This window comes from Primulina huaijiensis, chromosome 13 (genome assembly GCF_012295235.1).
Source record: "Primulina huaijiensis isolate GDHJ02 chromosome 13, ASM1229523v2, whole genome shotgun sequence".
NCBI lineage: Eukaryota > Viridiplantae > Streptophyta > Magnoliopsida > Lamiales > Gesneriaceae > Primulina > Primulina huaijiensis.
Genome location: NC_133318.1, coordinates 1,364,533 through 1,380,121, shown reverse-complemented (window position 1 = coordinate 1,380,121; position 15,589 = coordinate 1,364,533). Strand labels below are relative to the sequence as shown.

Here is a 15,589-nt window from a genome sequence, read left to right as displayed (position 1 = left end):
GTTTGATGTGTCCTTCTTTGTGAAATAGAAAACACTTTTATTTATGATAGATTTTAGATCTTGATCGATTCCTGACGCCCTTATGTTGTCTTTTCTCAAGTTTTCCTCTAGTATTAAAACCTTCACCTTGAACTTTTCCATGTGATTGAATTCTTCTTTGTAGTTCTTTGGACTTCAAGAATGATGGATTGTTCTCTTCTATTCAATAAGACATCTCGGAAATTCTCATATTATCTTGGTAGAGAATTCAAGAAGATTAACGTCTTGTCCTCCTCTTCTAACTTTACTTTGATATTTTCAAGGTCTTCCAAGATCTTGATAAAATCGTCTATCTGATTTGAGATATCCTTTTCTTCACCAATCTTGAATGTGTACAACCTCTGTTTCATGTACAATCTATTGGCAAGAGAATTGGTCATACAGAAATTTTCGAGTTTACTCCACATTGCACCTGTTGTGGTTTCTTTAGAGACTTCACGAAGTAGTTTATCCAAATTCCAAAGCATAAACAGTGCAAATTATCTGATCTAGTTATAATATGACATTGAAATCTTGAATTAAGATTCTTGTTGTATTAGTCTATGATTATATTTGATGTGTCGAAATCTTAAATTTGATGCGAATTCTTGATTTGAAACCTAATTGTAACAAAACTCCTCGCTCAACTAAAAACAAGATTCTAAACAAAATATCGTGTATAATAAATTATCATGGTGTAACAAGATTACTCCTTAAATAAATAGAATCAATTAATACTCACATGAAGCAACTAACATGATCAGGCCTCAATTGGACAAACTTTAATTCATTTTCATTCTAGTAGAGTGAAAATGTAATAACTATAGTGAATTAAAACCCAACCTCTCAAATCATTTCATTTCCAATAAGAAAGCAAGCATTAATTATTTTTTGTAGCGAGTTCGTTGAATATCAAGAGTCGACTTAATTGCATAACCATCAAATTGTATGCAAATTTGAATTTTAAATGAACTCATATTTAATAGAGACGCAATGTGTTTTCATCAAAAAATTATTTTGCGAGATTTTAATCCCCAAAGATTCTTTAGCCATTTTGTGCTCAACGAGTATAGATTCTTCGGATTAATAATCTACTGAATGAAAAGTTTTTCGAGATCAAGCAACTCAATACATAATGGTTCATCGAGCACTTGACCAAGCTAGAGCTTCAACAAGATTAAGAGTCGGAGTCGAGTCGAGCTCAGACTTAGTACGGTTTTTACCCAAAATATTATGTTTTCTTCCTATTCCCACTGCTACTAGCGCCTTTAGATCCCTCAGACATGAAGGCATCCACAGCTGCCAATATCTGAACCTGAAATTTATGATTCTTTAAAGTTCCCCTCACCTTCCGAATGACTTGCTGTTTCATAACCTTTCGTTCTGTCGGAGTAAGATTCTTGCACTTGCTTATTCCCTTCAGAAGTCCAACCACGTACTCACCGCTCCCTCCGGCACCCTTCTCGATCTTCACAAGATTTTCGACGACTTGCAAACCAAACATCCGTTCCATACATGTCTTGTTTCCCACTTCAACGATATCAAGAACGCAGTGCACACTCACTTCTCGGGTTTTTGGTGATTTGCTCTCCATTGAATGAACCAATCTCTCGAGAACACTTGCTTGGAGGGTTTGGTTCACAACTAATCCTCCACCAGAGCTGAAAAGCATGTTATGTAGGGTGGTGTATGCCGAATCTTGTAACTCGGTGACTGTGCACTGCATCATTTTCACGAGCTCGCTAATGATATCATGTTCAAGAAACTTCTTGATAAAGGGCTCTCCTCCGGAGCAAGCGAGCTTCATCAGAAGAAAAGCAGATTCAGACTTGATTTGGTCTTTTTGCATGATTTGTCCATATTGGAGGAGCTCTGAAAGTCTTCCGATGAGGGGGCTGCGAAGGATCATATCCCTTGTTCTTGTATCTTCAACCTTTTCCATTATAGGTATAAGATCTTGCATGGCTTCTAAAATCAGCTTGCTTTCACTGCTAAACAGATTTTGAATCAGATCTTCAAAAGTCTGTGGCTTTGGTGAGGGCAGTAAAGTTTGGTCAGATAACACAAACTTTTCTAGTCGAAGTCTTGCTTGCCAAGGGAGTGAACTTAAGGTACCAGGCCGAAGTGAACTACTGCCAGGGCCTCCAAGCTCGTAAAATGCTTTTAACAAGACAATGGCATTATTTTGAGCGACGTCTGATCCAGTCTCGAGCAGTTTGATTAGGCTCTTGTCTATCTGAAAAGAGAACATTTTCTCCACAGCTTTCGATTTCCCAGCTCTGGTTAAAGACATTAAAGTTGTAAAAACACTTTCGTGCCATTCCTCAGATAGGGGAGAAAGTAAAATTGCCAACTGATTCATGGGAATTCTTTGGAGAATTTCATCGGCAGTCCTCTTGCTTCCGAACTCGGCAAGATTTGCGAGGACAGTTAAAATACTGGTTTGAATCAGAGGATCTTCGCAGGTTTCCAAAATATCTGCACATTTGTCTACTGTTTCTGTGTTTTCAAGAGATGGGAAATATTCAGAATAATCAGTCTTGGTAAATATATTCGTGATCGTGATTGCAGATGCCACAACAAGATCCAGTGATCCTGAGGATATCAGTCTTGAAATCTTGGGTCCCAATATCTTGCAGAAGCTTACTCTGCTAGCTTCAAATTCAGAAATTGACATGCTCACTTCAAGGGCTTGAGTAATTGCTTCCAAGGTTATCACTGCTCGTTTTTCATTGGAAAGACACAGAGAATACTCAATCGTCTGCTCAGAAACTACTTTAACTGTCTCCTTACCAAAAATAAAAAGCCATGGACTGACAAACGCATTTTTCTCTGATCCTGAATCAGTAAGTAACATTTTAACTGAATCATTTGTCTTGCTATCTAGGTAAAGGGAAACCATGTCGTGTATTTGGTATGAGGAATCAGCATCGACTTTTGTCAGCAATGAGCTTTCAATGAGCTTACATACTGTGAGAGAGAATAAAGTATCCAAACCAAGAACTGACCAAACCGCTTCTAGACAAATTTCTGGGATAGGTTCTGCCCAAGAAAGTGAAGCTAAAGCAACAAAGAGTTTTTTGGAGCCTATAGGCATTGCATTTAAACTAAATTCTAACGATCCGAAAATGGTAACCGTGTTCTCAGCTTCTTTCTCATTCACATATGATATAGGACCGGGAGCACATTCTGCATATGTGGATAGATTTGAAATGGCCTTTTCCCATTTCTCTGATCTAGTTTCTTTTCTGAGAGCCTTACCCATTACAGCAACTGTCAAAGGATGGTGACCACATCGTTCAAGCAAACTCTCAGCCACTTCCTAGGTATGCAAAAAACATGTTCAAAAAATGTGAATTATCTTGGTTAAAATCGAATGTCAATAAACAAGCACAATAGCAATAAAGGACATACAGGTAGCTCATCCTCTCGAAGGAGACTATGGTAAAGGAGAACACTCTTGCTTATTTCTCTAATATCATCTTTTCCCAACTCTATCTTTTCAGCTTCTGCTATTTCATATACAGATTCATTCCTAGTGGTAACCAGGTACATACAATCATTATCATATAACTTAGCAAAGTGTTCAACGATATCTTGTTCCCACACATCATCTAAAAGTACCAAGATGCGCTTCCCATACAATGCTTCTTGAAGCAAGCAACTAACATACTCAAGATCTCTACAATTTTCATCTTTCATTTTCTTCCAAAAACCAATTTGCACCAGAAATTTACAAAGCTTTCTTGCCAATCGCCTCTGATATTCATCTTTATCACCATGACAAGAAACCCTACTGCAGTATTGCCCGAATCCAAGTTCAACTGCTCCATCCACAAACTTTGGAGGGAGATCCGAAGCTACTTGACGAGCTAAACATGATTTCCCAATACCAGATAGGCCAACAACTAGGACAACATGACGAGGGCCATTTTGCTCGAGTAAACTTCTAATATAAGCACATTTATTGGAAATCGGGTAGCCACGATCCGAGCTTACTTTTAATCTCATAGGAATGTTTCTTGCCGTATTTTCTATCACATTTTCAACATTCTCAGTCAATATCTGAGATTCAAGCCACCAATTCAAGTCATGCCTCATCGAGCTCAATATCTTTCCAAGTGGATCCCCTATCATAGAATTCCAAATTATCTTCGTAAAATTTTTAGCTTTACTTCTAGACGCAGCTCTTCTAGCTTTCACTATATTCGGATGAAGACGATCAATGAGGCTATTCAAGCTTTGGATTTGTCGGTCCAATTGGGGATTGTGAAGCTTGTGAGCATGCTTTTGCTTAACACGGCGTGCCAAAGTCTCGAGCTCGTACACAAACTCCTCTAGGCCTCGAATCCTCTTAGGAGCTTCATCAAGGTCCCTTGAAGCCTGCTCCATCGCCCCAATTGCTGATACCATGCTCGAAACAATCTGAGTCACGGAGGAAATAACTTGCAGAGCATCCATCTGATACCAAACTAACCAGTCCCACCAAATAAACTATCTTTCTGATTCAAAATCATGTTAAAACCATCTGAAATGGTAGGGCAAGAACTACCATTTCATCAAAAACTTCACCCTTGACCAAATCATCAAGAAATGGAGCTGTATAGTGATTCAAACTCTCCAAGAAAAAAAAAACATTTACGATTTGAAGCTCAAACTTGACTCGATCAAATCCAAGAAGACTTCGAACTCTTCTATAAATTCTCCACAACACCCAATTTTCAATCTTTATGAATCCCCTCTGCACATAAATCATTAAATCACCTTAAAATGCTGAGCCAGAAAAAGCCCTTCGTCGTTGAGGAATCAAGAAACTCAATCTATGAAAGGCCGACAAGGATAACAACTTTCTGAGCCAATAAACTCAAGCCAACATCATATGACACATCTTAAACCCAAAAAAAACGACAAAATATTCCATAAGACAGCTTAGATCATCCGATGATTTCCAACTATATTACCTTGATACGCTTCCAAGAAAGACTTCCTTTTATGATCCTTCATCTTGAGGTAAATTCCACTAGATTCAGTTTTATTACCTAAAAAAGAACAGTTTTTGGGACTTGGGATATAGGTTGAAGTGAAAATTTTAGTGGGATTTTTGTGTTGAATTAATTGATTGGTGATGCAAACGAGTTGGTCCAACTTTGACACAGAATAAGTGAAAAAATGTATTTCGTATCGTAATCTTTCTACGTTCACATGGGTGAATGGATTTGACTGTGCTCGAATCTTAACAATAACATTAAAAAAGAATATTCAAGCTTTTTCTTTGGCCATAGTAATACCAGATTTGATGCTATATATCTATCCAAATTCATTTAAATTAAATTCCTACTTGCTTGCTGAAGTTACAACCAAAATATCGTACAACGATATTTACAATAATTAAATCGTGAGATTTTGTTATTATATCGTGAGATTTTGCATTGAATTTATCATGAGATGTTGATAAATGAAATTTTTGTATTGAATTTTTTGTGTGGTAAGAATTGTTGTACAAATTTAGTTGTATATGTAACGTTACTCTAAATATATAATATGAAATATTTTAATCATCCGACCAAGAAAGATACGAAAAGACAAATTTTGACCAAATATAATAAATGTTACCGATATAAATTAAATAATGAACCAATAATTACAAAATTGATAATAATAATAATAATATTATTATTAATAACAATGAAAATAATTTAAAAACATAAAAATTGAGTAAAAATGTATAAAATCATGTCACAAATAAAAATCAATCAAATGATACAAATTTCACTAAAAAAATGAAACGACAAATAAAATAATTGACTAACACAAAAGACATAAAACTTTTATTAATTAATCATTAAATGTAATTTAATCTTGAACAAAAATCAGTTTTCATTAATGCTACACAACTATATATCTTATCTACTTTATAAATATCCCAACAATTAGCAAATTTTTATACCAACTTCAAATTCATTATCATCTAAATCTTCATATTCAAACTCAAATTTGTATAATCATGGAAAAGATATTTATATACCAATAAGTTTATTGAGAGAAAATCAAAAGAATGTAAAGTTACAAGTAATCATACTTTAATAAGAAAATCTGATTGCCGTAACACATAATTCAAAGTTGATTCTGATACATAAACATTTTATGTATATGTAAGGACAAATGATACATTGTCTTCTATTTTCAAATATCATCGATCAATTCCAAAATCAATTGCTCAGCAACAAGAGATATCAAATATTTGAAGTAAATGTAAGGAAGATAAATAAGATTATCCAAATGTTAATTAAGACATTGAATTAGTTATTCATACAAATACGACGATTACTGAACTAATTTCAAACACCACAAATTTTATATGTAAATTTAACTTTAAATCATTTGCAGAAGTGGGTGCTGAAATAAATAAAAACAAAGACATTGGTAAGATTTTTAAAGTATTTTCTAAATGTTTTGCACCATGTGGAACTAATGTCAAAATTTACATAAATAGATATAATTGGAATTGTGAAGAAGGTCAACCACATAAGTTGTTTCTTGAGGGAAGAAAAAGGACTAGGTTTTAGAAGAGAAATTGTGCTCATCAATATACTGTAAGTTTAAAAAAGAATTTCAATCATTCAAAATTGATAAATAATTTAATATAAAATGTATGGTGCAAATTAGAGACAATGACATTAAGTTTATGGGAAGACATCACATAAAACGAAGGAAATTTATTGGAAATGGAAGAAAACAATAATGCAAGTGTAGCATTTGAAACATGATATCAACATTTTATCTAGATAATAATTAAAACCATGAGATATTTTACATACTTCATATTTTAAAAAATTATAAATACTCTAATGAAATAAAAAATTATAGGTGACACACGACTATGATCATCAGCGACTACGAGAATGCTACCAAAAACATTATTGCAATGAAGCAATAGAGATGAAAACATGGTAAACAATTTAATTTATTTTATCCACTATATGATACTAATGTTTATTGAAGTGATAATTACATACAAATACATAAATAAATTTACATCTTAAAAATTAAGTGAAAAAAATTTTAAATACCGAAATTGCAAATTATTTAAGTTATTAAAAATTGATTGAAACTAAAAATTTAAATTTATTTTCAAAAATGATATTAAACATCAACATCAACATCAACATCAACATGTTGGAAAGCAATAACAACAAATGACAATTAACTACATGTGGGTAGACAAGCAAATCAAAGATTCAACTAAGATTACTATTGAGCAATTGATTAAACACAAAGAAACACTTCAAAAGGTAAAATTCAGTTGTTACATTAGAATTTATGAAAATATCATATGTATAATTAAGTAACAACATAATCAAAATCACACTAAAATAAAAATAATAATATCAATATTAGTAAAAATTTATGTACAAATCGTTATAATCTCAAATTTAAAATTAAAAATGAAATTAAATCAGATTTTTTTTTATCTTAAAAAATACAATTGCAGGATCGATATTCTCTAGTACTTTGAAACAAAGATATCAAAAGTGGAAAACAAAACAAAAACTTTGTACGATGCATGCAACAATATAATTGTATGAGAAGTGTAATCAAAACAACTAATAGAGACAATTGCCCAAAGTATGTGGACATTAAAATCATTATAATTCCAAGGTTAGCATAACAAATAATTAAACATAGATTTTAATTAAAAAATCTAAAAAAATAATAATATTAACAATACTGTATTTCACTGCTACAATGCTAAGTAGAGTATCAGTCAAGGAATTCATCCAAAAAATAACAAATATTCAATTTAAAATTTTTGCTTTGTTATTATATTAACTCATGATTTCATTTCATAAAATAATTAAACAAAATAATAAAGTGCATTTAATTACAGTTAAACATTTAAATTGACTATTTGCAACAACTCGAAGAAGAACAAACACAAAAATACAAATTTGTATTTAGACCAACCAGAAATGGTGAAGATAAAAAAAAAATGGCTAGTCAATTATAATACATGCATTGCAGAAAACAAAAAATGTGATAGAAGAAAAAGATGAACCAAAGAAAATGGAGAAAACTACGGTGATCAAAGGGATATAAAAACGAAAAAAAGACACATAACAATCCAACGAAAGATCAAACTATAACAAAAAAGAACACAAAGATTGAAAGATCGAAGTGGAGACACCAGATGATGCAAAGTTATTAACGTTCAAAACTAAAGAAACCAAAAGAGAAATAAAAAGCAAGTAGGAAAAATGAAGTGAAAAATCAAAATTAAACAAGAAAAACTTTAAATAAATATATTGAAAACAAATTAAATATCAAATTACTATCTTAGTTATTATTTGTTAAATGTACAAATGTAACACTTTACTATAGTTTTGCAATGTAAATTAATTTTTCGTAGTTTCCTTTTTCAAGTGCAATGCACGTGTTTCTTATTAGTCTAATATCTATATAATTAATTAATATATTATTTTAAACATAAAATCATGAATAAGAATCGCAATTGTGTTTTTACCTATGAGTCCTTAATAATACATATTTTAAGATTTTGCCCTTCCCAATTTTTTAATCTTTATCTTGATTGAGGTAAATTGCTACATTTTCTGGATTTATGGTGTTTCAATTATTGTTTGGTCTTCTGCATTAACAAACGTCGTAGTATTTCGTGTGTTGTTTCGTCTTCCATATTAATTTAAAACACCATTTTATATCGTGTATATATATTCATTCCACATCGGACTCTGCTAAACGAGTATACAAAAACTCTCGTGAGACGGTCTTGCGGGTTAATTTTGTCAGACAGGTGTTCAATTTGAGCCGTCTATGAAAAAAATTACTTTTATGCCAAAAGTATTATTTTTTTATTGTAAACTAGTATTTAACCCATGCGATGCATGGGATTATATTATTAAAAAATAATTATTATAAAAAATAATAGATATTTAAATTGAAAACAACAATATAATTATAAAAAAAATAAAAATAAGGAACTATTTTTTTCGCTAATTTTGAAAAAAAATTCTTAAATACAACTTATGTATATTAATTTTTTTGCTAATAATCATTATTATATCAAAATTTTAGATTGTGTTAGCCTAAGCGATGAAACGGTGCTTATCGTGTTAAGTGTATGATGTCAACCACCAACCTCAATACATATTTAATTCTTTAATTTTTGAGAAGCTATATATTATTATTTTTTAACATGTGATAAATAAATATTTTTAAATCAAATACAATAAAATTAATGAGAAATAATTATTTCAAAAGTCAGTAACTTCGTCTAATCCACATTCACAAATAATTTTGTGACGTGGTACGTGTTCGACACATTTGAAGGATAACAACAATTGCTTCATCAATATCTTTATCCAAATATGTTGTGATTTTATCTACAAAATCTCTTCATAATGTAAACAACAACCTATTATTAATAAAAAAAATTAAATATGTGATTATAAATAAATTATGTATAAACCAGAAAAATTATTTATTAATATTTACTACGTGTATTCCAAAACAATGTCAATAAATTTTATAAGGGTCTTCTAATAGGATGTATACTTCATTTAGAATTGGTTTAATGTAGGATCGAAAGCTTACCGCTTTACCAAAAGCTATAGCTAGTGGTAATAGTACAACTCAAATCTTTTAAACCGCACAGCATCTCAAGCATCACGGTTCGATCGCTCTAACAAACAAGGACAATTATTACACCCAACAATATCCCTCCCAATAATTGCACTCCTTGCAATCAATGGGAATTGAACCCGTGACTTTGGCTCTGATATCAATTGTAAGACCGAGCGCTTACCGCTTTACCAAAAGCTATAGTTGGTGCAATTCAAATCTTTTTAAACTGCACAGCAGCTCAAGCACCACGGTTCGATCGCTCTACCAAGCAAGGACAATTATTGCACCCAACAATACCGCTTTACCAAAAGCTATAGCTGGTGGTAATGGTGCAACTCAAATCTTTTAAACTGCACAGCAGCTCAAGCACTACTGTTCGATCGCTATACCAAGCAAGGACAATTGCACCCAACATTTAATCATTTCCATTACGATATATTTTATACTACCATGTATCCGTTAACTTTATAATATAGAATAAAATTATCACATTAGCAAATACGTAATAATTAAAATTTGTACAAATAGGAATTGTAAGGTCCAAAATTTAGACGACGTAATCCAACTGCATTCAAATTTAGGGAATATGAAAAATGATTAATTAATTGACGTTAATTGCTAAATTGATTATGTGATATGTTTATATGATTTTTTAGTAGTTTTCCTACTTACATGCATTAAAATGTATTTTTAAGGGTTATTCGAGTTGCGATCGAGGAACGGAGACCGATGCCTAAAAAATAGAAAATGTTTTTATTAAATAGTTGTTTTTAATTATTTAAAATATGATTGATGTATTTTCTTATTTTTTAAAATAAGGGGGTTTTTAGGTGATTTTATACGAAGGGACGTAAATTTTATCGGTGTTGATTTTTTCAACAAAATACGAACGTGTTGGCAACCAGGCTAATAAATTCACAAATTTTTCTACTCAAAACATTTTGATTAAGCACTAATAGGCTAAATGAGCCTAATTAATATGGTTAATGGACCTAAGCTAGCAATTAGAGTTTGAGTAGGATTTTATTAAATATTTAAAGTGCTAATCTACCCCATAACCTACCCAACCCCACACCCCACTCTCCTAATTCACTCCAAACTGTTCCCCCACTAGCAATACACGGCACACACCATCAATCAAGAGGAAAGTTCAAAAATCCTTCAAGTTTTCCAAACCAACGTCTCCTCATCGTCGTTCTTCGATTTGTCAACGTAAAATCGTGCGTTTAAAACGCAAAGGCACGTCATATTATTTCCTTCAATCATCTATCACACCATAATATTTATTTGAACATATTTTGAATGAAAACAAGTGACATCTCATGATATTTTCGTAACTATGTACATACATGTGATTTACTTGTGATTTTCTTTGATTCCAAAATCATGTTTTATGTTGTTTAAGGGGCTGCCATGAATTATGATATGATCAAGCATGTTTTTACACGAGTTAGGGACCTAAGAACACAACCAATATGCTGCACAACATGAAAAAATAAAAGCTGGAACCATCGAGTGTCATGTGTGATTGATAGACTCATAATAGTTTGTATTTTTATTGTCATATATCTCATTGTTACAATTACCAACGAGCTTAATTGACACATTTTTGTGTTATTTTATTGTAGAAAGAAATTTTCTACTCTTGCGATAAATCTGGGCTAAAAAGGGTGATTTTATATCACAATTAAAGTTGTTGATATGATCTTAGTGAGAATCGTGGATCAGAAAAATTCAGAAGATGTTTTTGGATAAGGCGTGGTCACGCCTTATGACTACTCCTCGGCTGCCTAGTGAGAGTTGAGGAATTTTCATATCAAGTAATAAATATAAGATAGAGTTTTTTATGGAAAAAACTCTATATTCTTAGAGGATAATTTTTAAGTATTTTTTAATTTTAGTGATTAGGTCATTTTTTTAGATTATTGGGCTATTAAACTTGTTGGACCCAATTTTCTTTCTTTCCTACCCTACCTCACGTACAAGACACTCTCTTCTTTTATTTTCTTGACCACTATTCACGCACAAACAAGAGAGATAACTCTCCAACCTCTTCTCCAACAACACACGTGAAAGAAGAACAAGAAAGGCGCAAGGATTTTCTCTCCTCAACTCTAGGCTAAGTTTAATTTCTGATTTAAGGGTTGTTTTTACTGTTTAATTTATCACTGTGAGGTATTCGTTCTTAAATTCAATATTCTTTTTATTCCAAGTATTTGTCGATTTATGATTTAATTATATGAATATTGTATATTAATTAATCTGACAATTTAATTCGATATATGATTTTCTACTGCTAACCATGAATTCAGTGATCCGTAATTGTCATGAATGATTGGTACATGAGTAGCATAGATTAGATGTGTTGTGCTATCATAATATATTTAATCTAAATAAATCAACAAAACTGGATTTATCAGTTGCAGCTATCTCGATTGTTAGATTTCAGGATTAAATGTTTTCACAAATCTAAAAGCTATCGTTAATTAATATGGAACGCTATCGTGACAAGTTAATTACTGATAAGTTTTGACTGAATGCTGGGTTCGGTCAATTAATTTAGGAAAACACATGAATTTTAGCGGCTATCCTTATAATTCTAAAGTTAATTGTTTGGAACAACTTGAATAAATTATTTGTTTGCCGATGAAGAGTGATATAATTAAATAGTAGAACTCCCTTGAATCAGATCTTTCTCGTATTAAATTCTTCATTTTAGTCTAGTAGATAAATTATCATTTAAATTTATTGTTTTCATTTCTTGGATAAATTTAGTTTAGTATTTTATTAAATTCATATCCAAAAATCCCCATTTTTATTTTCATTTTTACTCGAAAGAAATCATCCTCCGTTCCCTGTGGATTCGACACTGCTCACCATTACACTAATTTTATTTAAAGAGTAGGAATTTAAGTTTGGGACTTGATTGCTTGGCTTGGGTTTCGGCTAGGACCAGGGCTGGGCTAGAGTCTGGTATGAGTTAGCACTACAAGAAAAAAGGCCTACGACAACGATTTTTCTCCGTTGTTGTAGGCCTTTTAAAACCGTTGTTAGAAGCCCTGTGGTTAAAGGGTGTGCTCAAAGACAACGGTGAAAAACCGTTGTCGTAGACGTCTAAAGATGACGGTGAAAAACCGTTGTCGTAGGTATACAAAACCGTTGCTAAAGGTCATGTGGTGAAAGAATTCGCTAAAAGACAACGGTTCTAGAGGGTTGTTGTAGTTACAATTTGCGACGGTTTTTAAACAACCGACGCAAATAAATTTGCGACGGAAATCATCGTTACCCGTCGCTACAATTAGCGACGGCCGTAATTAAAATAGTCGCTAAAGAGCGACGGTTTTATACACCGTCGCTAAATTTAGCGACGATATTAATACAATTTCGTCGCTAATATTAGCGACGGTGTTTTATGCATTCCGTCGCTATTTTTGTCAGTAAAATAAAAAAAAATTTCAGTCGAAAATATTATATTCTTGATTTTAAAAATTTATTAAACTTTAAAAAAAACGAAATTAAAATTGCGTAAGGGAGAAAAATTTTAAGTGTTGTGAAGTGGTAAAAATTTATTAATCTTTAAAGAGAAAAACGAAATGAAAAATGTGTAAGTGAGAAAAATTTTAAGTGTTGTGAAGTGGTAGGGTAGAAAATGGACTGAGGGTTGGGATATTTATAGACAGTTTGCGACGGTTGTGATTAAACCGTCGCAATTAGCGACAGTTATTGTTTCAACTGTCGCCGATTTAAAATTAGCGACGCTTTTATAAGAACTGTTGCTTTATTTAGCGACGGTTAAATATAAACCGTCGCTAATTATAGATCGGCGACGGTTTAATAAAACCGTCGCTAAATGTAGCGACAGTTATACAAAAACCGTCGCTAAATTTAGCGACCGTTTTTGGAACACCGTCGCTATATATACATCGGCGACAATTTTACTTAAAACCGTCGCAAATTTTAGCGACGGGTATACATAAACCGTCGCAATATTTAAATTAGCGACGGTATAGTATAACCGTCGCGAAATTTAGCGACAGATTTTACTTAGGCCGTCGCGAAATCTAATATTGACAACAAAATGTGTAGAAAAACCAGTTGAAAGACAACAGTTTTTTACAAACCGTTGTCGTATCTTGAAGAAAAACGCTTATACGACAACAGTTTAAAAACCGTTGTCGTAGTCCAAAAAAAAAAAACGCTCATAGACAACGGTTTTTAAAAACCGTTGTCGTAGGCAAAAAAAAACGCTCATAGACAACGGTTTTTAAAAACCGTTGTCGTAGATATATCAAAGACAACGGTTTTAAAGAAACTGTTGTCTTTGAGCGGATTTTTTTAGGCTACGACAACGGTTTTAACAAAAACCGTTGTTAAAAGTAAAAAGACAACGGTTTTTGTTAAAACCGTTGTCTTTGATGTGTTGTTAAATAGGATTTTTGTTGTAGTGCAGGGAGAAAGTCCTAGAGGGGCTGGGGAGGAGTCCTAGCAAGCTATGACTCCACCCGCGCACATCAGCGCATGCGTGCATGGGTGCGCAGCAGTACACAAGGGAAGGGGCTCGGCCTAGGGGGCTCTGGATTGGGCTAGGTCAAGTAGGATTCTCGGCCGTGAGCTTGTAGCTGGAGTTGTGGCTTACGGTTGGGGTTAAGGTCAGGTTCTTAGGGTGCTAAGGGTCTAGTAGGGTCCATAGGGGGTCTGGATCGAAGATGGTCCAGCATGGTTCGAGCTTGGCTCGAGAAAAAACGAACATGGCTCGAGGTGTAGGCTAGGTGGTTCGACTAGGGTTTTCTCCTTTGATTTAAATCGAAACATGGCTCACGGGGGTCGAGTCATGGTTCGCGAGGGCCAAATTAATATAAAAGTCTAAGTTTTTAATTTAGAAATTTTATATGAAAGTTTGAAATTATTCGGGATTAAAACGCCTTAAAAACGAATAATTAAAGATTAATTAAAAAGTCTAGTATTTAAGCTAAATAAAATTATGAGAAATTTCATCAAATCTTAAATAATTATTTGGGATATGTTAGAGTCAACGAAATTAAGAAAAAGTGAAAAACGTGAAATTTTTCGTCTAAGGGTAAAACGATAATTTTACACCCGAAAAATTAGTAAACGTCATGGCAGTGTCTTGAATGATGTTTTATATACTAATATGATTACTTTAAATGTTTATGAATTTCTATATATTAAAATATGATTATGTTTGTGGGTTTTTACGATGAAACGATAACGTTAAAATATATTTTGCATGCTTGGTTTAAAAAAAAACGTTATATGCATGTTTAATTTTTATAAAGTGATGAAAATACGAAACGTTGAAGGAAGTGAAGTAATTGTGACTAATACGATGATATATTGGAGATATCGTGAGGAAGAAGGTCCCAGTGGGAGCCCGACGATCGTATTTTCATGGACACGATATGATATGTTAATATGTAGGCAAAAGGCTCAGTTGACGGGTGAGAGTGTCGCTGATGTCCCTGCCGCCCAGTACTGTGGTTATATGTAGATGGATCCATCGTCCAATACATAGACGAACACGAAAGTCACAATTAACGATCCGAATTCAACGAAAAGAAAAATTAATACGTATATGTTGATGATAATATGTATATGAATATGTTGATGATGATATGAAAATGTTTATGAAAAAACATTTATGTTAAAGTTTATGCGTCTTCATGAAATGTTTATTTTAAGTACAATTATTTTTTACTATTGTATGTGATATGTATATGTATTATGTTGTTATCAAGATTATGGTGTGTTGAATCTTTAGACTCAGTAGGTGTGATTGATGCAGGTGAGTGTGATGTTGAGGGTAGTGGAGGTCTTGATGCCTGATCTGACTGGACTGGAGGTGCACATGACCCGAAGACCAGCGCTTCTATTTTCCGCACTTATGATTTACGTTTATGATTTATGTTAAAAT

At 32.7% G+C, this 15,589-nt stretch overlaps 1 protein-coding gene across 1 annotated transcript; it reads right to left on the bottom strand.

Annotated features, from left to right (window-relative positions):
• Positions 1–1,063: 1,063 nt before the first annotated feature.
• LOC140991421 (uncharacterized) lies at positions 1,064–5,186 on the bottom strand. Its single transcript, XM_073461368.1, has 2 exons — positions 3,433–5,186; positions 1,064–3,340 (listed from the first exon to the last, which is right to left on the bottom strand). The coding sequence occupies exons 1-2, from the start codon at positions 4,477–4,479 to the stop codon at positions 1,250–1,252; spliced, it is 3,138 nt and encodes a 1,045-aa protein (XP_073317469.1). The 5' UTR covers positions 4,480–5,186; the 3' UTR covers positions 1,064–1,249.
• Between the last annotated feature and the right edge of the window lie 10,403 nt (positions 5,187–15,589).

What these genes read in the sequence shown, in the direction of transcription:
- LOC140991421 (XM_073461368.1), bottom strand. Translation starts at nt 4,479, where the DNA reads ATGGATGCTCTGCAAGTTATTTCCTCCGTGACTCAGATTGTTTCGAGC. An exon ending in TTCGAGAGGATGAGCTACCT is followed by an intron (nt 3,341 to 3,432) that starts GTATGTCCTTTA and finishes TTGCATACCTAG; the next exon opens with GAAGTGGCTGAGAGTTTGCT.